General features: G+C 34.4%; 3 protein-coding genes across 3 annotated transcripts; 1 reads left to right on the plus strand and 2 right to left on the minus strand.

Annotated features, from left to right (window-relative positions):
• The first annotated feature begins 73 nt into the window (after nt 1-73).
• Nucleotides 74-1,081, plus strand: LOC100853221 (transcription termination factor MTEF1, chloroplastic). The gene has a single exon (XM_003631598.4). It carries the CDS (start codon nt 147-149, stop codon nt 975-977), a length of 831 nt encoding a protein of 276 aa, XP_003631646.1. The 5' UTR covers nt 74-146; the 3' UTR covers nt 978-1,081.
• Nucleotides 1,082-1,144: 63 nt separating this feature from the next.
• Nucleotides 1,145-11,769, minus strand: LOC100853178 (coatomer subunit gamma-2). The gene is made up of 18 exons (XM_003631597.4): nt 11,512-11,769; nt 10,841-10,938; nt 10,683-10,733; nt 10,452-10,565; nt 10,165-10,365; nt 9,965-10,066; nt 5,819-5,926; nt 5,506-5,739; nt 4,634-4,884; nt 4,332-4,503; nt 4,076-4,231; nt 3,931-3,981; nt 3,602-3,742; nt 3,327-3,524; nt 3,101-3,232; nt 2,841-3,014; nt 2,065-2,304; nt 1,145-1,759 (listed from the first exon to the last, which is right to left on the minus strand). The coding sequence occupies exons 1-18, from the start codon at nt 11,555-11,557 to the stop codon at nt 1,565-1,567; spliced, it is 2,664 nt and encodes an 887-aa protein (XP_003631645.1). The 5' UTR covers nt 11,558-11,769; the 3' UTR covers nt 1,145-1,564.
• A 1,802-nt stretch (nt 11,770-13,571) lies between these two features.
• LOC100855412 (proline-rich receptor-like protein kinase PERK4) lies at nt 13,572-17,876 on the minus strand. Its single transcript, XM_019218806.2, has 8 exons — nt 16,997-17,876; nt 15,494-16,021; nt 15,285-15,371; nt 15,149-15,219; nt 14,630-14,706; nt 14,394-14,532; nt 14,123-14,284; nt 13,572-14,041 (listed from the first exon to the last, which is right to left on the minus strand). Exons 1-8 carry the CDS (start codon nt 17,643-17,645, stop codon nt 13,760-13,762), a joined length of 1,995 nt encoding a protein of 664 aa, XP_019074351.1. The 5' UTR covers nt 17,646-17,876; the 3' UTR covers nt 13,572-13,759.
• Nucleotides 17,877-23,785: the final 5,909 nt, after the last annotated feature.

Genomic DNA, 23,785 nt, shown 5'->3' on the forward strand with positions numbered 1-23,785 from the left:
ACATATTTTAATTTACTGTCGCCATGTAATAATAATATGCTATGGAAAAAAAAGTCTAGAAACCATTGTCTTACCTTATCTTCATTCAAAAATCAACGACCGACCAGTTCAGCTCTTCCATTGAGCTACATTCCCGCTAAACCACAATGCTTCACTCCCTCCATATCCCAACCATATCTTCCATCAAAAGCCCTAGTTCTCAATCTCTCTCTTCTTCTGAACACCCTCCTTATCTGCTCAGATTCCGTACATCCCACCGTGAAAATCTCCGGTACCTCAAAACCCTGGGCATCATCGATCCAAGCACCAAACCACACAAATTTCCATCGCCAGAAGCCGTAGATCAGGTCCTTTCCACTGTGAATTTCCTTAAATCTAAGGGATTCTCCGAGCCCGATTTCCCCAGACTCTCCTTCCTCTGCCCAAAACTATTCTCTTCCGACTCCGACCCCACCGACATCGAACCGGTTTTTGATTTCCTAACCTTAGATTTGGCCGCGTCGGATCAAGAATCATGCAGTTTGATTCTCCGGTGCCCTCAGATTCTGCTCTCGGATGTAGAGTACTGTTTGAGGCCAACACTTCTTTATTTAAGAAAATTGGGAGTAGAGAAGCTCAATGTGCCTACTTCGCTTAACGCCCATCTTTTGAACACTCGGGTGGAGAGGCTTGTGGCGAAGATTAGGTTTTTGCGGAGCGTGGGATTATCGTACGAGGAATCCGCTAGGGCTTGTGGGCGGTTTCCGGCCGTTTTTGGTTATAGTATTGAGAATAATTTGAAGCCCAAGTTTAATTATTTGGTGAGGGAGATGAAGAGGAGTGTTGAGGAATTGAAGGTGTTTCCGCAGTACTTCGCATTTAGCTTGGAGAATCGGATAATGCCGAGGCATTTGCATTTGGAGCAGAGGAATGTTCGGATTTCATTGAAGAGAATGCTATTGTGGAGCGATCAAAAGTTTTATGCGAAATGGAAGTGAGGTTTGGTACGGATTTTCTTCATTATTATTACTCTGTAAGGATATGGTTTAAGCTCAGTACACCCAATTAAAACCTTAATTCTACAACCCTGCAAATTATTCAATTCTTTTGGGCATGTTCAAATAAGGGATGTGAATGTGCACAACCAAAATGACAAACAATCCAATTCACAATAATTGCAATGTTTAAGACCAAAGAAAATGGCGTCTCAAAAATTCATATCCGATATATGATCAAAAAGGAAAATCAAGCAGGCTTGATGCCACCTACACCTGATTTAGAAGGAAAAAAAATGAAAAAAGAAGCAACAGGGCATACAGGCCCACCGACTCGATCCATGAGCTTTGACTTACATGACGCATGAGGCTTGATATGTTATTACCAGATAAACAGATGAGTACAGAATAGTTCCTTAGAAAAAATGCATATGATTTTGCCTAAAAGCTGAACTGCAAGACGAGGCGATCCTCAGTTCTTTTCTACATCTAGCGTATTTCTTTGCAACAATCCACCTTTGATCTCATTCGAGAAAGAAAAAGAAAGGCCGGAATAAAAGCTGAATAAAACATTCCCGCAGATTAACCAACTAGCCGCTTGCTACAATCTCGTGAATGGCATCACTGACACTTTCATCCTCGGATCTAACAGCCAGCTTCATGGCAACCTCCTTGGGCCCATCAATTCCAAATGATAACCGAACAAGCACTTTCATATTGCCTATGAATACACCAGACAGTAAACACGTGTGTGACCTTGAATTGCTAGGGACAACCTCTGTGCCCTGAACACCACCAAAACAGAACAGGGGGAAAAGGTTCAGCTTCCAGAGAGGTATGGTAAACAAGACAAAATAACTCAATACCTGGCTAACCAGCAAATAAATTATATTTCTTTGGAGCTGCAATTTCAGTGGAAGGGAAGTTTTAAGGAAGATTTGCATATTGGTTGAGAACTTTGGAGCCAAATTCTTTTTCAAGCTTTAAATCGCCTCATATCAATGAGGTTTTATCCGATGTTTCCATCTTTGAGCTGTCAAGTGTTCTGAGCAGGCAAAACAATTGGAAACATTCCCAGTAACAAGCTTACCTCACAGGGCTGCAGTCCAAGAAGGCTGATCACAGTACTCACAGCTTCAGCCAAGCTCTCCCTAGGGCCTAGTCCATATTCATCTACCCGCTCAAACTCTGGACCCATGCTTTCCCATGCATTTCTGAAATTGGAGACCCCAACCTTCAACACATAATCAGCTGCAACAACTTCAAGGTCCTCCAGCTGGTATTCGTCTTCGACACCATCTTCCTCTGTCTCACCAGTAGTTGGATCAACCTGGAAATATAAACAAAACACATGATGAAAACCATGTAGAATTTTTTGTTGGAGATTAGTTCATCAGTATGGAAGCATCCTCTAGTGTAATTTCTATTTGCTTCTTAACATGGCATTCTAATCCATTGACAGAAGCACTTCAGTAATGGAATTCATCAGTCTGTTCATGAAGCAGATCCAATCAATAAGACATAAGATGCCAGTACATGGCAAGCTGGTTGAATATGCTTAATGAGTCACAGTTATTGACGCAATCATACATTTACTCTGAATTTACAAACAGCAATAAATAATCCTTAAAAGAATCCAACACTCAGAAATGATACGAGATGGTACCAACTTCAACCATCACAATATTAGATTAAAATCAAGGAAAATGATTAGATAGCTGAGAAGGGGCAATGGCAAATGATGACAGCATACATAGTTAAGCTAGCAATTCATATATAACTTTCAGGAGTCTTGGTCTGAATATAGAAATATGGAGAAGAAAGAGTGCCATGCATCTGACAGAGATAAGGGGAGAGATATCGTACCTCTTTAACAATGAACTTCAACATATTTGAGAATTTTCCAACTGCAGGGACTCCATCTGGCTTCTCAAATGCCACAAATGTTTGTCCTGGTGAATCATAAGGAAGAGATCTTAGGGGCTTGGTTGATACTTCGGAGAATTCCTCTGCATCTGAAGCATCCACGATAACAGTGACCTGCCAACAAGTATAGAAAAGTTACAATGGAAGTCCCGAGTAAGGTCAGAAAACATGAAGTGCAGCTGTTCTAAATTGGTCATTACATTTTCCAGCAATTGCTCAGGAATTGTATTGGTGCAGTTGTACTGGAACACAACATGCCTATCAAAAATGTGCTTGACAACATTAACAGCATATTCTGTTTCTGCTTCTGTCAGCTCTACAGGTGCTGAGGACTGATAAATAAAACGAAAAAAGAATAACTTCTGAATTAGTAACATTTCAAATTAGTCCATGTGCATGAAGCGTATGTGAAAAAAAGCAGGGGACCTTGAAAGGCTTTCCAAAGCTTGCATATTCTGGAATAGAGGAAAGCAGTTTCTCGTATGCATCAACGGTGGATGTGGGGCCACTTGGAGGAGCACCCAAACCAGTTGGCTTTTTACCTGGAGCTTTCTTCTCAGCCAGTGGCTGAGACTTAACCTCTCTAGGTACACAATCAATATCAAAAGGTTCTTCAGAAGGCTCCTGCATGCACATAAAACACATCAGAGATGATGACATTAACAGGCACAACATCCAACCAAGACTGAAACAACACTCACATAGTTTTTCAAACTGGTCTCCAAGTTGACCAATGGAATGTCCAGCAACCCAAAGAGGAAATCCTTCACATCTTTATCAGTTTCAACAACAGAACCGTCACCTCCAAGTGTGTTCAGATAGAGTGTTGCCCTATCACGAACCTGCAAACAGATTAGCATATAAAACTGCTTAGTCCAATTTGAAAGACAGAGCACATTGAAACAATTAAATAACAATACAATTTACCTTTTAAAAAACCTTAGTAAATAACCAAGAGAGCATTTTGTGTGCATAGCACTTCAATACGCCAAAACCTCAGAACATAAAACATGAAAAAAGGAAAACTCACCTCATCGTCACTGTCAAAAAGACAGCGTCTCAACAGAACAAATATCCGTGGCTGTCACAGAGTAGAGAAAAATTACAACTTAAGTCATAACTAGTAATTCACTTGAAAACTAAATTTTTAAAAACAAACAGAAGCTATACAATACCTTCAAAGAATCAACCATAGCACCAAATTTTGCCAATGTACTTACAGCACTTGCTCGAACAGTTGCATTCTCAAGAATTACTCTGTTATAGATATACCGTATATATTTGCTGGGATCTGAGGTTTTTGGCCCTTCAATCCCCAGAAAATGGAGTATCTGAATTAAGGAAATAAAATTGAGTAGACTATCTATAGTCAAAGAAGTAAATAAACACCATGAGCTTGAATTAAAGATATTAAATGGAGAAAAATGCTACCTGTGTTGAAAGATAGGTGAACTCACAATCTTCAATAAATTCACACAGATGAAGCAACCCGCTTTCTTTTGCATCAGGAATATCTCTTATGAGGATCACGATTGAATCAACAATCGCCTTTTTGTACTCAAATCCACCTTCTTCCCTAAGAATGTTGCTTAAGAAGTTCATCCTGAAAAGCAAGGGAAAAAGGGTTATTCTATTTCACATGACGGAAACATTTTACACTGTTCATTTAAAAAAGACATAAAAATAAAACCCAAATGTTTTAATGATGACATCAAAAACAGGATATCACTTACAAGGCTCTATACTTCAAAGGAAACTTCAAGCACAATGATCTGATGGCTTCCACTACAACAATTTTGAATTCATCAGCAATATCTGACATGAAATTTGTAATTTGCTTCATCAGGCGATCCACACTTGATTCATTTCCTGTCTTCAGAAGAGTGGTGATTGCCAGTGTTGCAATGCTTCTGTTCTGGTCAGAAATTAGGCTTTCCATATCTATGTTGCAGTTAGTTACAGCCATTGGATGTGTCATTGCCACCTGCAAAGAATTCAAATTTAAGATTATTATTATTATAAAAATTTTGTTATCATGGTCAAAATCAGGTTAGCAAAATGATTATAGTCAAAATGAGCATCACCAAAATATTTGCTCCTTCCAGCAAATAGGAAGTATAGAGTCAAAGATTTCTTCTAAAAATTGCTAAATGTGAAGCCTGCTACAGACTTGCAGAAATAGTTCCATGCTAAGTAACAGTGATTATCAAAGAATAGAGTAAGACCATTACAAGTTTTCAGTCAATAAATATTAGTCAGCATTAGCAGTAGGAATGATATTATAGACCACAACAACACACACATGTTTTAGTCTCTGCATATCACCAGAAGGGTGAATTATCTATTGTAATAATCACATGTTCAGGTGAAAAAAAAAAAAAAGTCAAGATTTCCAGCATAAGGAACATTGTGACTTCAAAATTTGGTAGCTTTTTCAAGTATTAAACTGCTTACAAAGGCCTCCATCCATCACACACTAACTAAAGAGATGGAGCTGTGGGTGACCAAGATGAAACAACCACAAACAAGTGTCACCCTCAACATAATATTTGACCAAAAATAATAGCAAACAATTTGCTATAGTTTATGTGAAAAAAGAAATAACCTTGTTCAAAGTCCTGACAGCAGCAAAACGCAGCACTGGCTTGGAAGAACTTAGAAAGAGTTGGAGAACAGTAATTGCTGGAGTCAGTTCCCTACTCGTCACACCACTGAGCTCTGTTATTGCTCTGGCAGCTTCAAAAATCACCATCTCTGCCTTGTGACGCAGACAACCCTCAAGAAAATCATAAAATGGGCGGTCACCCGTTTGTGTGTTAGTGCCCGATTCTCGAATAACCTGCACACATTTATTGAATGTGGTGACACAAAATAATCACCCATGCTGCACAGACTATGTTCCAGAAAAAGATATGCACCTGGCTGGTATAACGGATCAAGAGGCATTGAGCCAATGGTGAGCGAACATTTCCTCTAGTTAAGCTGGTGACTAGCTTGCTAACAGCTAAGCGATCATTCTGCCGAATCTGCAAGTTTGGGAGCCACAATGAAGACTAACAAGGCCCACGAAATTGACCATAAAGCACAAAATATTACACAACAAACAAAAAATATACAGATCCGTTTAGGTTTGGAGTGATCATGCTACATGTTATAACCCCACTGAGAAGTCTATATGCATATATTAATAAAAAGTGTCTCAAAAAATGTGCACCAAAGTACAAAGAAAATATACAAAGGGTGTCAGACAAAGACAGAACAAAAGAAGGGGGAGGGGGGAAGAGGGAGAAAGAAAACAATCAAACACTCTCTCCTCTACTTAGCGCCCAACCAATCAACAATTCACTTTTGACAGAGACGCCTCCTCTATTCAATGCCTAACACACTCCAAATAATTACACATTAAGAGGATTTAAGCACTTGGACCAATTGGTTCACATTTTCAAGTGTGCACCAATTTCTCTCCCTCCAAATAATCCAAAATAAACATGAAGGGGCAGTCATTCAGCGCTTTTCTGTTTCTTCCCGACAAAGGACTGTTCCAACTTAATAAAGTCAATCTTGTTGAGGAAGACATCACTTAAAAGTATCCCAAACATAGAAAAGACCAACTGCCACAACATTCTTGTTGTGGCACAACGTTGATGTGGCAATTCTACCCTTTTGCACATATAAAATCTTTTTCCCAAAAACAACCTATTCTTTTCAGCTGATCCAAAGTCAATATCTTTCACCATGCTGCTTCCTTAACAAAAAAAAAAATCCACTCTCATTGAATAAAGAAATAATGTCTGCAGAAGCATAGGAAAACAAACTAAGGTCTTGTTTATTTTTTTGACTTATGTCTTAAAGCAAGTTGCTTTAAGGCTTAAGACAGGTTAGAATGGTTTGTTTTTTTAACTTATTACTTATATTATAAGATAATTTTGTTTTAATAGAAAAAGTTCAATTTTTTGAACTTGTCTTAATGGAAAAAGTCATTTCTTTTCTTTTATTTTTTCAACCTCTACAATACCCAAATCCAATTTTTCATTCAAAATAAAACCAAATTTACTTTGACAATTTTTGCATATTCCTAAAGAAATCAAATCACCCCAATTTCATGAATTTGACTAAGAAATGAGTTTACCATAAATTGGAAAAATGTCATCAAGAAAAAAACTAAGCATAATTGACTTATATTTTGTTTTTTACAATTTTCTCTTTTATTTCTCAAGCAAATTTAGATCTATAGTTTTTGAAGAATTGGCTGGCCCTGCTTCTCGTTCTCCCCAGATACCCTTAGAAGAAAACCTAAAAAAAAAGGAAGAGTCACTAAGACAAGAGCTAGGTGAGCAAGCAAGAAGGAACGGCTAGAAAAGGTGAGGCAAGGGGCTCTCCATCTCTAGGATGATTGTGTCCAGGATTTGGTAATCTAACCTTGCTTCTTCTGGTCAGCTCATCACACTAGCTTGAATAGTCTCAAAGCTAGGCTACGATTGCCTCGAAAGAATGCAGAGTTGTCTTATAATAGTGAACACTCCCCTTACATCTCATAACTCATCCAATTATCAATGAAATTAGACTCCTAAATTCTTATACATTCCTCTTTAAAAAAAAAACCAAAAATAACAACACTAAAATTATAAATTTTGGATAAAAAATGAATTTAATACATTTTTTCAAAGTTCGCCCTTTACAATACCACAAAACCAAAATAAATCAACAACCATCAATTCAAACTCCAAATTAGAACTCCAAAAGATAACTCACAAAATAAAATAAAAAATAAAAAATTAAGATTTGATATTCTTATTCCTAAAGAAAAGACGTATATAAAGATATTCTTATTCCCCAAATTGAAAATCCAAAAATTAATAAGTTAATCTTAACAATTAAACACGCATTTTAATCACCACTTCATAGATCCAAAGATGCACTACATATAAATCAATGAAACTTAATTAGGAAATTAGTAAGATTTTCTTCAGTGGTGTTTATTTTTTTGTCTCAAATCCTAATTTAACTTAAGTCTAAATGTAAATTAATAGTATCAAGTATTAAGTTGACTTTTTTATTTTTATTTTTATTTTTTTTTCTAAGGTGGTGTTTGTTTTTTTAACTTAATGTTGAATGCAATTTGCTTTCAGACTTTAGATTGTTTGTTTTTAACTTTTTTTTCAACATGTCACTTATTTTTAAAAAAATTTGTTGGCTTTTTGTTCAATACTAAAAATAATTTTTTAAAACAACCAAAACACAATCTCAATACAACATTCACCTTATTAATACTTAATACTTAATATAAATAAAATAAAATAAAAAGAGTTAAATTAAATTCTACTTCTACCTAGATTTAAGAGCCTTTTGGCAACCGGTGTATACTTCCTGTATACTTTGGGTCATTGTTTTGGTGTTTTTTTTTTTAATATATACTCTTTGTTTTTATCTATTAAAAAAACAAAAAGTTCTATTTAGATTTAAATTAAAAAAATAAATAAAGTAAAATAAAACTACCTAAGTCTTAAAGCAAGTTGCTTTAAGAAATAAGTCAATTTTAGAGTTCTCATTTTTAATTTATTACTTTTTTTAAGACAATTTTGTCTTAGTAGAAAAAGGCGAAACTTTTTTTTGCTTTTATCTTAAATCTTAAAGCAACTTGATTTTAAGACTTAAAAAAAAATTAGTAATCAAACATAATTAGAAACTCTAATCAGTATATAATAATCATTGCAAACTTTTTATTACTGTAATCCATTTTGGTATTTTAGGATTTAGGATATTTGGAAATATATGAAATTACTTTTTTTTTTGTCAAATTATTAGTTTTCCAATATCTTATCATTAATTATATAAAATAACACTGTAATAAATTTGCGTATTTTGGAATATTCGAAAATATATTATATTACTACTTTTTTTTCAAAGTTTTAGGTTTCAAGTATCTTTATTTTTAATTCTACAAAACAAGAAGAAATAAATAATTATTTTCATAAGGATAAAAATTGTCCATTGAACACATAACAACAGTTAGAAATCAACGAAAATGAACAATTTGACACTTAATGACATTTAGACATTAGTAAATACAAACAACTTAATAAGTGACAGCATTCAGTTCTATTTAGAATTTAAGTTAAATTGAGGTCCTTAAGATTTAAGACAAAAAAAAAAAACACCACCTAAGTCACAGCAATGAACTGTATAAGGGGAAACGAAACCATCTTTTGCATTGAAAACAGCTAATTCTTTAAGGAGACTATAAATTGGTAGTCTATACTCTAGAGTTGATGTGGAGTTCTTGACTCCAATTTGAAACAATCATTCTAAAGGAGCAACAAAACAGAATGGACAAAAAATCACCACTTTAAATCATAGATAGCCCAGATGTTTAAATAAGACTATAAAAGAGTATATGAAGATTTCAGTGACAACCAAATTGTCAGTGTCAAAAGGTCCAACCAAGACTTTAATATAGCACATGTTGGCATGGATGTGGCCCCCCATGTCCAGTGAGAAGCATCCAGATATTTATCAATTTTAGAATAAATTTCCTTTACAGAATCAGCTTGCATAATTACCCCCTATAGACCTAAGAGCTTACTGCAGTTTCACTTGGAAATCACCATGAAATCATCTCCATTCCAGTAGAAACTGAGACTATGGTTTCTCCACTAATTCACAATTTACACAGCTAGAACCAAATAAATAAATAATAGAAAGGCAGGTATTGCTTGCTTTGAGGTTAAAAAGCCATCATAGAAACTGATGGAAAACTAGCTTGGACAATTTACAAACAGAGTCACTATAACTCACTTCAAGTTTTACACTTGAAATAAAAAGGAAAGTGGAACTAGCCTGCAGTTGAAAAATCATTCTTACTAAAACTTGCAAATAAACTCATTCTAACTCCCACTGCACCAACAATAATGAAGCCAACACAAATTGTGCAACATCCTGGTTCATCATTTATAAAAAGCCATGTGCAAAATTTTACCTCTATGAAGTTCAGGAACTATCTTTCTAACAAGCTACTCTGTATTCTGAATTTAAACTTAAACATGGAACCAAAAAATCCAACATACCTGATGCAGGAGAGCTAGGGCATGAAATTGCACAAGTGCTGCCCTTGATTGAACAGCTTCCTGTACTTCATTACTCCACCTTCTCACTATCTCTGGGTTTGTCTATCCAAAAAAATAATAATCATATTATTAGAGCATGTAAGAGGATAATTTAAATATATAAATAGAATAAAAAAAATCTACACACAACCCAATTGTACCTGGAGAAGATGAATTCCACTGACAAGAGCTGCACTTGCAACAACAGGGTTCTTGTCAACTATTGCTTGTTTCAAGTATCGCTCAATCTGGGTGAGAAGGGTTCCATCCGTTATTCGACAGAGAACCCGAATAGCATTTGCTCGATACATATCAGTCTTGCTATTCATGTCCTTCATAAGTGAGCTAGTCACAATAATAACCTTTTGTATATAAATTATAAACCAGTCAGCACTTTTCACAAATAAAGTTGGTACAAACAAACAAATAAAACAACAATCAATTTAACCTCATCAGCAGAAGGAGAAAGCTCCTTTATCATTAAATACACCATTCTCCTTAAACCAGTGTCTCTAGACTGAAAAAGTTTCGTGACAGCAAAGAACACTTCTGTGGCTTCAATCTGTAAATTTTGTGCAAAAATAGATCATTTATAAAAGGAAGGACCTATGTTTCCATGATGCATCATGTAAATTAACATACCTCAAAATGAAGAAAATTAAAACACTATAAAATTCACCTTTGTAAATGTCTCTCCTTGATTCAGTAGATACAGAAGCTTTGTAATGACCTGGAATGAGAATACAATAAAAAAAGACCCAGAAGAATCAATTTCCAAATAAGGAAGAAAAACAGAGAAAACAAATTCAACCACAGAATAAGGTGGCATAAACTTACCTGAGAACATCTCCTTGGCTCAAGCTGAGGATCATTGAACACTCTAGCTTCCTGAAGAACAGCTCCCTTTTCAATCCCGAGAAAAGGAGAGTAATCCGCTGCAAAACAATCAAATTTAAATAATTAACACCCACGCACATGGTAAACACTATAATTTACTTCTAGAAAACCTAAATCAACCAAAATCTGCCAGTACCAAATTCGCAAAAATAGCTTCAACAAAATGCTTCTCCTAAAGATTCAATAGCATCACATAATTGGAGAATAAGGGCATTCATACCCTAAGCAAACGGGCAAAAATATTCATCATGTATAGAATCAAAGAGATCTAGATATCCAGACAATATATATCTGATCAACTACAATTAAACAACTATAATATAAATTACCAAACTACATTGTGATCTAAGGCCACGGTACAACTAACCAAAACTATAATTTAAAAAGAAAAAAAAAGCTGATCAGATCAGGTCGAATTAAACCATAATCCTATTCGAATTGGCTCCACTAGCACACAATACGCTCATGAATGGACAAAAAAGAATCAGAAAAACACAGATCTAGCATATAGCGCTTGACCGACTTCTTCTACAGAAATTGATAGAAAAAGTTTGGATCAATCAATTGAATCGAATTTAAAAAAAATAAAAAAAATAAATTTTCGAACACACCTTCATCGTCGCGATCGTCGTCCTTCTTCACGAGAGGCTGAGCCATGGTGGAATGAGAGGGACCGATTCAGATCTGGGAAGAAAAGGAAGGAAACACAGCTGGAGACCTTCCCTCCGGTTATCTCTCTCTGAATATGTACCGATATGAAGGAGTGAAGACTGAAGAGGGCAACAATGAAGATCTGGTTTTTGCCCTCTAACACGCAGATGTGAGGAATGGAAGGGCGAGAATGGGAATAAGAAGGAGATGTCGATCTTCTGAGGTTGGAAACTGTGCTATGCTTACAGTTACAATACTAAGGCCAATCAGGGAACGCCACGTCAAATTTAAGAGCGTCGGGTGCCTTGTTAAATTAGTTAGGGCCTAGGGGTAAAATTACTGAAATGCTCATACTCCTGAAAGTAACGTTATAACAGCACCTATGCTTCCACATTAAAATAACCCGTAACATTAAAATTGTTTCGGTAACAATTTTCTGTTCCTTAAAAAAAAAACATAAAATATGTTTAATAATGAGAAACTATTTTTTATTTTTTTGTTTTTAAAAACAGAAAAAATTGTGTTCAATATTTTTTAATTGTTTTCACTTATTTTCTTTATAATTATTTAAAAAAATAATTATATTATAAAATGATTAAAAATAAAATATTAGATATAAAAATTATTTTTTAAAATATATTTTAAATATTAAAAATAAGTTAAAAATATTTTAGGTTTTTAAACCAACTTTTGTTTTAGAAAACATTAAACAATGATATTCAAAAACTATCTTTCAAAATTATAAAAAAAAAAAATAGTTGTCAAATATGACCTTATTTTAATTTTTTTCTTTTTTAGTTTTTAAATTGCTTCAAATCATTGATCACTTCTAAAATAACAAGGGAGCTTCATGTTTTGAAAAAATGAGAAAATTTCTAAGTCTTATTTAGTAACTATTTTTTAAAACAATTCTAAAAAATAGTTTGAAAACTGTTTTGTGATTTTTATAGAACAAAAGTGTATTTGAAAATTTAAAATATTTTTAATCTAGTTTGAATTTTTTAAAAATTATTTTTATATCTCGAATTTTATTTTTAATTATTTTATATATTTATATAATTATTTCTTAAAACAAGTTAAAACAACAAACAAACAATTAAAAGATGTTTGTGAAAACCCTTATTTTATTTTCTTAAAAACATAAAATAAAAAATAATTTTTAATTATCAAAATGTGTTTTTTATATTTTTTGTTTTAAATAATAAAAAACGATTCTAAAAAACAGTTGTCAAATAGTCCATTAATTTTTGAAGAAAATACGAATAATTTAAAATTAAAATCATAGTGAAAAAACATGTTTCTTTGTATAGTTGTGTTTTTTTTCTTTTTTTCTTTTTTTGAAATAAAATTTTTTTTTTTTTTTCATCACCAAATTCTTTAGAAGTTTCTATTTTCAATCAGAGAAAGAAACACTGTGGTGGAATTAGAAAAATTCTTTGAAAAATAATAGTTTGGTTTAGACACGCCTCTTGGTTTGTAAAAAAAATAAATAAATAAATAATAATAATTTTTATTTTCTTTTATTTTTTTTCCTCTTCATTTTTCTTTTTATTTTCTTTTCTTTACACCTTCCTACAAATTAAGTTCCCCAAATGTATAGTTTACTCTTCTCTTAGAAAAAAAATCAAGAGCCTAGAGCCATTAGACTGAGAAGAATCAGAAGATTGACTCAAGAGCAAAAGCTCCACTGTAGATTAATTGCAGGCCTAACAATTAATTTAGCGTCGATGGGAACCCGAACCACGGACGCCTGTGAATGCAGAAGATTCCATTAAAAACGAATTCAATGGGTGGCATGGCGGAACCAACCTGGTATCAATTCATCTGCCAATTGAATTCTTCTCAATTGGAAGCAATATTTATCCTTATCCTCAGACATAAATAAATGAGATGCTGCAACAGACCATAGCATATATTAATTAGTCTCCAAAATGGGAAACTAGTACTCAAACAGCTTCTCAGATCCTTTACCATGGCCGCTCTCTGAGATATCAGCATTAGTACTCAAAGACATGCAAAATGGTGCTGAATGCATCATTTCATGAAGAATCCCGAATGACACAGTCTGTGATCGCTAAAATGAACAAAAAAAAAAAAAAACTTGCATTCGAAGGTAAAACAACATTTAAACGGTATCCGGACAACCAAAATGATCAGTTTCGATCATATCCTTGTCCTTTTCTTCGGTTTGCAAATGTGAGTGTGAGCTCAAATCCGCCTTGAGGCCCTACGCTGACCCAGTTCTAGCGAGTCACCGCTGGCGCTGGAGGAGGCTTCGTTGTTTCCGTAGTCGCTGGTGAATCCATACTCAGTACTGCTTTCATAATCCTGGCTCGACAACGCCATCCGCCTGAACTTCTTCATATCCGCATTATATGAGCCCTTGTCGTAGTCAGTGCTGCCATCGGAGCCAAATACTGAACTTTGGCCTGGTTTCACGCCCTCGTTCAAGTCATCCAGTGAGACGTCCCCTTCCAAAGCTCGTACAGTCTGTTTCAAAATTCACACACATAAATATTAATGAAATAATACATTTAATTTAATTTAATTTACCATAGCCAGACTTCATGCCTGGCTCATTTTCGGTCGCCGCCTTGCAGAATGCCTGATGCATGCAGCGGCGCAAGCGATGAGGCGCACCATCTCCTGGGGTTTGTAATTTTTCTCCAGGCGAGGATCAACCAGCTCTTCATAGTTTCCGTCTTCCAATGCCCGCAACAGAATAGGCCTAGCCTGTTTGCATAAACATAAAATATAAGCAGATAACGGACACATATAGGTAAAAAAACACCATTTTTATCTACAGAGAGAAAATAGACAAATTGAAGAAGGATTATCAAACCCAGTCTACTAAGCTGTCTTCCATATCAGATTCTACAGGGCGTTTTCCAGTTATGAGTTCAAGAAGCATAACACCGAATGAAAACACATCGGATTTCTCGGTTAGCTTGCCACTTGAGGCATACTCAGGGGCCAGATACCTGCAATAGTAAGTTGCACAAAGAAAATATAGAAAAAAAATTCAGGAGATTGGAGTTTGCCTTTGGCTTGAGATTGATTGGGTTTAATGGTCCTTACCCGAATGTTCCCATGATGCGTGTTGACACATGAGTATTGGTGTCGGAAGAAAGCTTAGCTAGTCCAAAATCTGCCACCTGAAAACATATAAATACCATATGTCTCATCATATAACATATATTTGTAATGCCACGCTCTCAATATATCATTTGGTAATTTTAAAACATATCTTCAAAATTAAGAGTCATACATATACAGGGCTTAACGTGGAATATCACAATAATCTTATCTCTATAAAATTACAAGCCAAACACATAGACATCCTTACGAGGCCAAATAAACCTTCATATTAGGATCAGAGATTGGTTATAATATTATTTGTAATAATCCACTTCCAATCGAGTAAATATTATCTGTTTTACATCAAATAAATTTTCGTAACTTTAAAATGCGCTTATAAAATTACAAAAAAAAAAAATATTCATATATAGCGTAAAAATCTTTCTCTTATCAAATGTAAGATATCCCGATATTAGTTTAACAACTATTATTAAAATGCAGCTAAAATGGTGCACATACCTTGGCTTCAAAATTGAAGTCGAGAAGAATGTTCGCAGTTTTGATGTCTCTATGAATAATACGGGGGTGACCTGCAAAGTTGGAGACATGGATTTGAGAGAGATATTATTGGAGACTGATCTTATAAATCACTTACAATCTTCATGAAGGTAAGCAAGCCCCTTGGCTGATCCCATTGCAATTTTGAGCCTCGTAGACCATTCCATGGTTGGACGACCCTTTCCTGCAAATTCAATTATGGTTTGATCAGTAAATCGGAAACTAGCTAGCACTGGCAGGTAAAATTTTGAACATTCAGGTAAGTTTTTTGAACTAGAAAAATCGATTTGAGAGTATGGAGCATACCATGGAGGTGGTATTCAAGGGTGTTATTAGGGACAAATTCATAAACCAACATCCTTTGGCTTCCTGCAATGCAATACCCAACAAGGGACACAAGGTGGCGGTGATGGACACGGCTGATAATCTCAACCTCCGCCTGAAACTCGCGTTCTCCTTGCCCGCTCCCCGCTTTAAGGCTCTTCACTGCTATTTCCTTGCCATTTGGCAACACCCCTTTGTGTACATACCCGAACCCTCCTTGACCCAATAGATTAGCCTGAGAGAACCCTGCTGTTGCGACGGCTAGCTCATCGTAATTGAAGGTACTCTTGCTGAACCCGAGAGCCAGAGAAGGGTGTGGGGGCGGCAACGGAGGTTGGAAGGGACCAGAGAAATTGGAGCTGCTCATCTCCCCACTCATCATGTTGGGTGGTGGTGGAGGTGGTGACGGCCACCCTACGCCGTGTTGCACACCCATTATTGCACCAGGAGGTGGAGGGAGCTTGGAATTTTGAGGACCGCTGCTCCAATTGCTGTAGTATTGTTCAGCGCCTGCACATACACATAAATTAGTAAAATGCAAAAAATTCAAGTCCATTATCATCTCCGGTCTGCATGATATATAAATAAATAAATACGGCAAATAATGTTAAGGGAGATGTGGATTTGGATTCATTAATTTTAAAAAATATAGGAAAATCACCCTTAATTTTTATAAATCAATTCTACCTTTATCTATTTAAAAATATTTTAAAATATATACAATATTTTCATAAATCAAATATTTATTTTCTAAAATGATCTTTTAAACAATTTTTTTAAAACTGATTAAAATAAGAAATTGAAAAATATAATTAAAATTTAAAAACATTAAATCTAAAAATATAAAAATAAAATATTAACTTTCAATTTTTAAATGATATTAATAGAAAATATAGATATCGAGTTAGAGTTAGAAATACAATAAAAGTTACTATTTTATTTTTAAAATTTTTGAGTTTTTTGGTTTTAATTATACTTAATTTTTTTTTGTTTTAATTGTATTTAATTTTTAAACATTTTAGTTTTAATTGTATTTTTAATTTTTTTAATTTTATCGATTGATACCAACTAATAAAATTTTATTCAATTTTATTAAAGAAAAATGAGAAGATCTAAGTATATTTATATAATATAGTATTTTAAATTATTATTAATTAGAGAATTATACAAATTTTATTTATCACTTAAGGATTTTGGTATCTAATATTATTTAATAAAAAAATTATAATATATTTATTTGTAAGATATTTTTATTAAATTAAAATAATAAATTAATTTTTTTTATAATTTTATTTAATATTAGTATTTTAGAAAATAAATATCTTATTTACGAAAAACTACATATATTTTAAAATAAACTATTATAAAATTGAATTATAAGAGTTATGGTTGTTTTCTCAATGAGTCAAAACCCACTTTTTTTCCGATTCTCATTTGCGGTACTGAAGATGATTCATTGTTTGAAGGTTAAGTTGGATATGCTACCTTTATAATCATAAGGAGGGTCGTGGTAGTATTGTATTTGATCATTCTTTCTTTTCTTCTTTTTGTTGCAGCAGCAGAGGAAGATTACCATGACAAAGAGCAGCAACCCCGCACCGGCCACGACTCCTATTATAATCGGCAACTTTGATGATGACGACGACGAAGACGACGGTGGTGGTGGTGGGGTTGATTTGCCATGATTCGAAGGCCAAGACTTGTGTGGCGGTGGCGGGGACTTGCGTGTTGCTGCATGTGGAGGCGATAGTGAGGAACGCGGTGGAGGCGGGACAAAATTACTGGACGGTGGTGGGGGCGAGGAAGGTGGCGGTGGTGGCGGCGGAGAAGTTGCTGGTCCGGAGGTGTTCTTGGAGGGTGGAGGAGGGGGTGGGGACTTTGAATTTTGCGGAGGGGGTGGTGGAGATGAGTTCTTCGGGGGTGGAGCGCCGGGTGGAGGTGGAGGTGGCGATGGCGGTGGCGATGCTAAAGGAGGAGGCGGGGAGGATGAAGAGGGGGGAGGTGGCGAAGAATCTGGTGGCGGCGGTGATGATGGTGGTGGGGGAGACGCTGATGATGATGAATCCGGGGAAGGAGGTGGTGGTGGTGATGCTGATGGAGAATCCGGAGGAGCACCTACAGGGGCTGAAGCCATTGGAGAAGGAGTATCGGGCCTGGATTAATTATCTTCAAAAAAGGCCACAAATTCCTCCACACCACTTCTCCAACAAGATTACCCCTAGTGAAGATTCAGATAAACAAAAATTCAGAAACTCAGCTCCATCAAAATCAAAAAAAAAAATAAAAATTGTCGTTTGATATGTTGTTGGATCTGCTCACTATTCCTGACATTGGATTGGAAAGGATAAGAGAGAAAGTACCTGCGGTAAAGATGATGACTCTCAAAGAAAACGGGCAAATGCTTGTGCCTTGGTAATACTCTCGTTGGACAAGGGTCACCCTGCATTTCCTCCCCTTTCACCTCCTACATAACAGGAAATTTTCCTAGGCCCTGTTTGGATTGTTTGGATTATCCGCTTTGACCACCTAAAAGCCTTTTTTAAATCTCAACAATAGCTTTTATATGCATAATTTTTTTAAAAATAAAAAGCATCTCGTACAAACTTTATTTTACTAGTGTAAAAATGACTTTTTATTTAACAAAAAAAAATCATCCCTTATTAAATTTTTCATTTTTGAATTTCAAGTTGAAGTACATTAATAAAATTTATTTTCCACCATTTATTTCTATTTAGAATTATAAATATGTGACAAGTACTCTTTTTAATGATGAAATTTTCTTTAATGTGGCATATTTGTAATTCTTTTATCTTTTTTTCTTAATTTGGGAAATTGGGTTGGTAGTTGTAAGGGAAGTTTATTATTGGAGCGGAGGTAGTTTGGGGGCTTACTAATTAAGGGCGAGGGAATTAGAGACCACCCATGTTTCAGCCCGATTGTTATTTGTTACCTGCAAAGTTGCAAATTTGCAATTGGCCCAACGTTTGTCCTCTCTATTCACCACAGGCGCTTATTGACACGCGTGAAGATTTTTGAAAGTGGTTAAAAGGTGTCTTTTTTAAAAAAAAAAAAAAAAAGAAAAAAAAAAGGGGATGTTTAGCAAATTTTTCTAAATTTTTTTAAAAACCCGAAGAATTTTTGATAATTTTATACCATATATTATTAAAACATCGATTTCTTTAATATCAAAAACACTAAATTACTATCCATTACACTTTAAAATATGTACAAATAAATAAAATGTGAGTATAAAAAGAATAATATCATTATTAAATATAAGGTTCCATCACCCGATAAATTAGTTCATATTATATGTACATTTAGGTCTTATTATTTTGTACCAATAAAATAGGTAAATAACATGAAAGGAGTGTCATCATAAATGTGAGCCTTGATCAACAATGTACAATATGAAAGAAATTTTATATTTTGATACACATGAAATTACCTAAAAGGGTGAATAGGCCATTTATAAATTAATCCTAAGTTTAGTTGTTTTAATCAACTTATTTAATGATGAACAATGTGTTATTAGTCCCATGCATATAAATATAACTCGAATGGCATAATGAACGAGAAAAAAAAAACATCTAACAACTTGTTATGTAACACCCAAAGGGTAAAATGGTAATTTAAAAATAAAAATAAATTGAATAAATTAAATAATTTTGAGCGGTTTAAATATTCTTTTGAAAAATCTTAATTTAAATTAATGTATGATTCATTAATTTTTGGGTAAAAAAAAATTGGAAATATCAAATATATATGAATATATGTAGATTTATTAATAAAGATAAGAAAAAGTAATGATGGAGTAGGAAAAGTATGAAAATTCAAAGAAATAGTGTATCTTGGATTTAAAAAAAAAAAATTGATTACAAGAAGAAAAAAAAATGCTAAGATGACGTGGCGCTTGGGTACGTAATGAATACGATGGTTATGGTTGAAAATATGGTTCTAAAACTTTTTAAAAATTTAATATAATAATAATAATAATAATAATATAATAGGAAAATATATTTATTTAAATAAGAATAAATTTACCTTAAACAAATAAGTAAAAATGAAAAGTTCTTACAAAAAAGCTTCAAATTGAAATTGATTAATAATAATAATAATAATAATAAGGAAAAAATGGCACGAAAAACATGTGGAATGTTTGTGGAGAAGAGAAAAGAATAATAATAAAGAAGCCAAAGAATGGCCATAGCACATGAAGAGGAGATGCCAATGCCATGGCAATGCAGAGTGGAGAATGATAGAAAAATAATAATAATAATCTTGCCTTGAATGGGAAGATGAGGACAAGTGGCAGTTGCTTTTTTAAGTATGCTAAGATTATAGTTTTATGGAAAGGAGTGAAAAAGTATAATGAACTATTCTTCGCAAACAACAGCACCGATAACGAGGGTATAATGGAAATAAATATTTTTTAGAGATTTAATTTAAATAAATAAGGATAAATAAGGAAAAATTAATAAATTCTTGAAATATAATTTGGAAGGAATATAAGTTTTATGAAAATTTGAAAACTCACTAATTAAATTATTATTACTTGAGGAAGTTGAAAATAATATTAATGATAAAAATATTTGTCAAATTTTAGAGTTATAGTTAATAGTAACAATCGTTTTCTTATATTATGTTAAGTGGTGAGAAATTAATACAGATTTTATAAAATATAATATTTTATTTTTATACATTATTTTGAAATTATGTAAAATGTTTTTGTTTCTCCATGCTACAATTAAGCAATGTTCTTCATTGCAAGAAAAACTTGAAAATAACTTTCCTTTGATGGTGTTTTAGGTTCAATTCAATAGTTCATAAGCCTTTTGTTCTTGCTCTTGCGAGTAACTAAGGTTCTACTTTTTCTAGGGGAATTGCTCCATTTTCCTATTTCGTTAGGAATTACAAATTTTTTTGGTACATTACATTCATGCATTTACGATCCATGTGGTCATAGCTCTCATTTGATACCAGATAAAACAAACCTTGGTTTTTGTTTCCCATATGATAGACTTGGAAGAGGGATACATGTCAAGTATTAGCTCAAGATCACGTCTTCTTAGGGCTATTCTGGATGTATAATTTTAGTAGTAATATTTCATATCAGTTAGAAAATGCACTGAGATGTTTAGGGGAGTAAAAGTGATAAAGGGGTGTTAACTCATATCATGGGAGGAAACTTTGCGCAAAGTTCCATTACTATTGATGGGTGGCTCCACGATTTCTCATGGGCACAAACATCCCATGTAATGAATCCAATACGCTTGTGTATAAAAAATACGTTTGATAATCTTTAATTGTTTACAATAAAAAACGGAGATATTATGTTTTTGTAAATTTAAATAAATGAAATAAAAAGTTTTTAACTTTGACTTGTTTGACCCTAGTTAATTGTTATAATTGTTAACATTTACATTCTTTGGTAAGAAGGATTGTAATTACTTTGAACCTAGCCTCTAGGAGTTTGATTATAAATTACTAATATTAATGGTGTTTGGTTTCATCCACCTTAAAAATAATAAAATTAAGGGATGCTTTAATATATTTGAAAATTAATTTTTTTTATAAAAAGAATTGTAAATTATATCTCCTATTTGTATTTATAATTGAATTTTTTTTATCCATGAAAATGTATTAATATTTTGTTGGCAGATCGGAGGGTTGGCCGCGTCTATCAACTCCCCTTGTGTTCGTCGTGAGCGCTTGGGTGAATGCACTATAAGGTTAGGGTATGCGCCTTTCCTAACAGCAATTGCTTTTAGGAAAGTTGGTAGCGTCTGAGGTCCTACAAGTGGTATCAGAGCCGAGGTCACGGGTTCGAACCCTAGGGGTGTCGTTGGGGGGGAGATTGTTGGCAAATCGGAGGATTGACCACATCTATCAACTCCCCTTGTGTTCGTCGTGGGCGCTTGGGTGAATGCACTATAAGGCTAGGGTTTGAGATTATTCCTTTTGGTTGACAATTTTTTAGGATCTCTTAGTTCGAGAAATTGTCTTAATTAGGATTTTTGCCCTAAACTTTTATTTTAGTAAACTTTTAGACAATTTGAAGTGGTTTAGATAATGACAAAGTGGTTGATGTGTTAGTATTTTTATTATTATTATTTCTCGAAGTTGAGCTTTGAGGATGTTAGTATGCTAGTATTTTTTTACTTACTTTGAACAAAAAATTGGTAATGAGTGACTTTCCAATTGCAAGATGACTGTTTGAGTTATATGTAATTCGAGTCTTTAGACTTGAGATATGAAACAATTGCCCTTAGAGTGGGTTATGGGGTGTGACATATTAGGTATGAAAAATCACAGGTGGTCTCTCAATTGATAAATATGTTGAATATGAAAAAAATAGTATATAGTTTTACCAACTAAATGCATCTAACTCCTTAAAGTCTTATACTATTAGCAACTATATTCCATTTTTCACACCCCAACACAATATTCCCTCATACTTTTTAATAAATTATTTGAAACCCTTATTGAAGTTTTAAGGTCAAAATCTTTGACATTTGTAGAGTTGAATAGTGCTTTCAAGAATTAATACTATAGGGTTAAAGTTTGTAGAGTTTAAGAGATGGGAGTTAAAGTTTTGAAAAATGACTATACTATAGGGTTTTTGAGTGAAACAATTTTTAATAAAACATGCCCATTTATACTTAAAAAACCATAAGAATTATAGAGAGTTTCTAATTTTAAAACATTCAAAGAACTAGTTTTTTGACCTAAAAACGAAGTGACAAACTCAAACCATGTTCCGAAAATTTGAAACCTCGGGGTGATTGGGGGTTGTTGAATGTATGAAACTTTCGATTTTTCAATTTATCCCTATTTTCTCTAGGATTTTTAATTTATTTTTACGTGTTAGTCATTTCATAAATTTTATCAATCGATGCACACTTACTAGGAATGGAAATTTCACGGGTCAATCGGGTCACCCGCCTTTATTGGGATGGGTATGGGAAAGTTTTGTGAAACCCGAATCGGTTTCGGGGTTGGTATGGGTTTGTAGATACCCACCCTTCCCCGCCCCGAAATTATAATTACCAACATACATAGAGACTCTGGGTTTGAATCTGATTCTGATATGATCTAGTGGGTAAGAAGAGAAATGAGGTTTGGGGAAGATGAAGAGTCAGTGGTGGGGTTGCCCAACAAATCCATTTTCAGATACAATTCCCCACTGGTTCAGGTTTGTTTGATTGGCTTAGTATGCTTCTGCTGTCCAGGCATGTTCAACGCCCTCTCCGGGATGAGGGGAGGTGGGCAGGTGGATGCCACCGCCGCCAATAACGCCAACACCTTCCCCTCTACACCACCTTCGCCATATTCGGCGTCTTGGGTGGTGACATCTACAACATCCTCAACCCCTGTTTTACCCTCTTCGTTGGTTGCTCAACCTATGTCCTCTACGCTGACTCTTTCCTTTACTACAACCACTACCAGCACCAGGGCTTCACCATTGTCGTTGCTGCCATCCTCGAAATCGGAGTAGGACTGCTCTGGGTAAGGCAGGGAGCTATCATGACGTCGTACCCCCCGCCAGGGAGGAAGGGTTCATACATGTCGCTGTTCTGGAGCATCTTCAATATGGAGGGCGTCATCAGTGGGCTCATCCCCTTCATTCTGAACTACAACCGAAGCGAGGCTGCGTCCGTGAACGACGATACTTACATTGGGTTCATGTGCTTCATGTCCGCCGGCATCATCCTCACGTTGGCAATCCTACACTCGAGCTACGTGGTTCGGGACGACGACAACCACTGTACCAACATCAAGTACTCCGATGTGTCGACGAAGGTTGTCGAGATTCTAAAACTGTTCCAGAATTGGAAGATGTTGCTGATGGTCCCGACAAACCCTGCCCCGTCCCAGGTATGGGACGAGGATGAGAAAGAGATTTATATAATTGGGACGAGAATGGGGTAGGGGTGGCCCCGCCCAAACCCGCCCTGTTGCCAATCCTAACACTTACCTTGAATTTGATTTCTTCGAACTAACTTAAATCCAAATATGTTGAATTTAGAAATTATTTAGAAACATATAAGACTTTAAAGAAAGTAAGTCATGTCTCATATGTAAGAAATTAAAAAAAAAATCAGTTAAATAAAATACATCAACACAATTTAAGAAATTAATAATGATTTAGTTAGACCCCTTATATAAATTATATAAATGCATTTTAAAATTATTACTCTTCTCCCAAAAAAATAATATGGTAGTGTGTTGTTTTAATTATAAAAACGATAGATGATTTCTTTTAATTATGTA

The sequence above is a fragment of the Vitis vinifera genome, chromosome 3, assembly GCF_030704535.1.
Source record: "Vitis vinifera cultivar Pinot Noir 40024 chromosome 3, ASM3070453v1".
Taxonomy (NCBI): domain Eukaryota; kingdom Viridiplantae; phylum Streptophyta; class Magnoliopsida; order Vitales; family Vitaceae; genus Vitis; species Vitis vinifera.

Bases quoted from the DNA above. Each gene is read 5' to 3' on its own strand.
- LOC100853178 (XM_003631597.4), bottom strand. From the start codon at position 11,557: ATGGCTCAGCCTCTCGTGAAGAAGGACGACGATCGCGACGATGAAG. The intron at 10,734-10,840 runs GTAAGTTTATGC...TTCTCATTCCAG, and splicing joins AGCCAAGGAGATGTTCTCAG to GTCATTACAAAGCTTCTGTA. The intron at 3,982-4,075 runs GTATTGTATAGC...ACTCTGTGACAG, and splicing joins CTATGGTTGATTCTTTGAAG to CCACGGATATTTGTTCTGTT.
- LOC100853221 (XM_003631598.4), top strand. From the start codon at position 147: ATGCTTCACTCCCTCCATATCCCAACCATATCTTCCATCAAAAGCCCT.
- LOC100855412 (XM_019218806.2), bottom strand. From the start codon at position 17,645: ATGGCTTCAGCCCCTGTAGGTGCTCCTCCGGATTCTCCATCAGCATCA. The intron at 15,372-15,493 runs GTATGCTCCATA...TTGAATTTGCAG, and splicing joins CCTTGAATACCACCTCCATG to GAAAGGGTCGTCCAACCATG. The intron at 14,042-14,122 runs GCATGAAGTCTG...ATTTTGAAACAG, and splicing joins GGCGACCGAAAATGAGCCAG to ACTGTACGAGCTTTGGAAGG.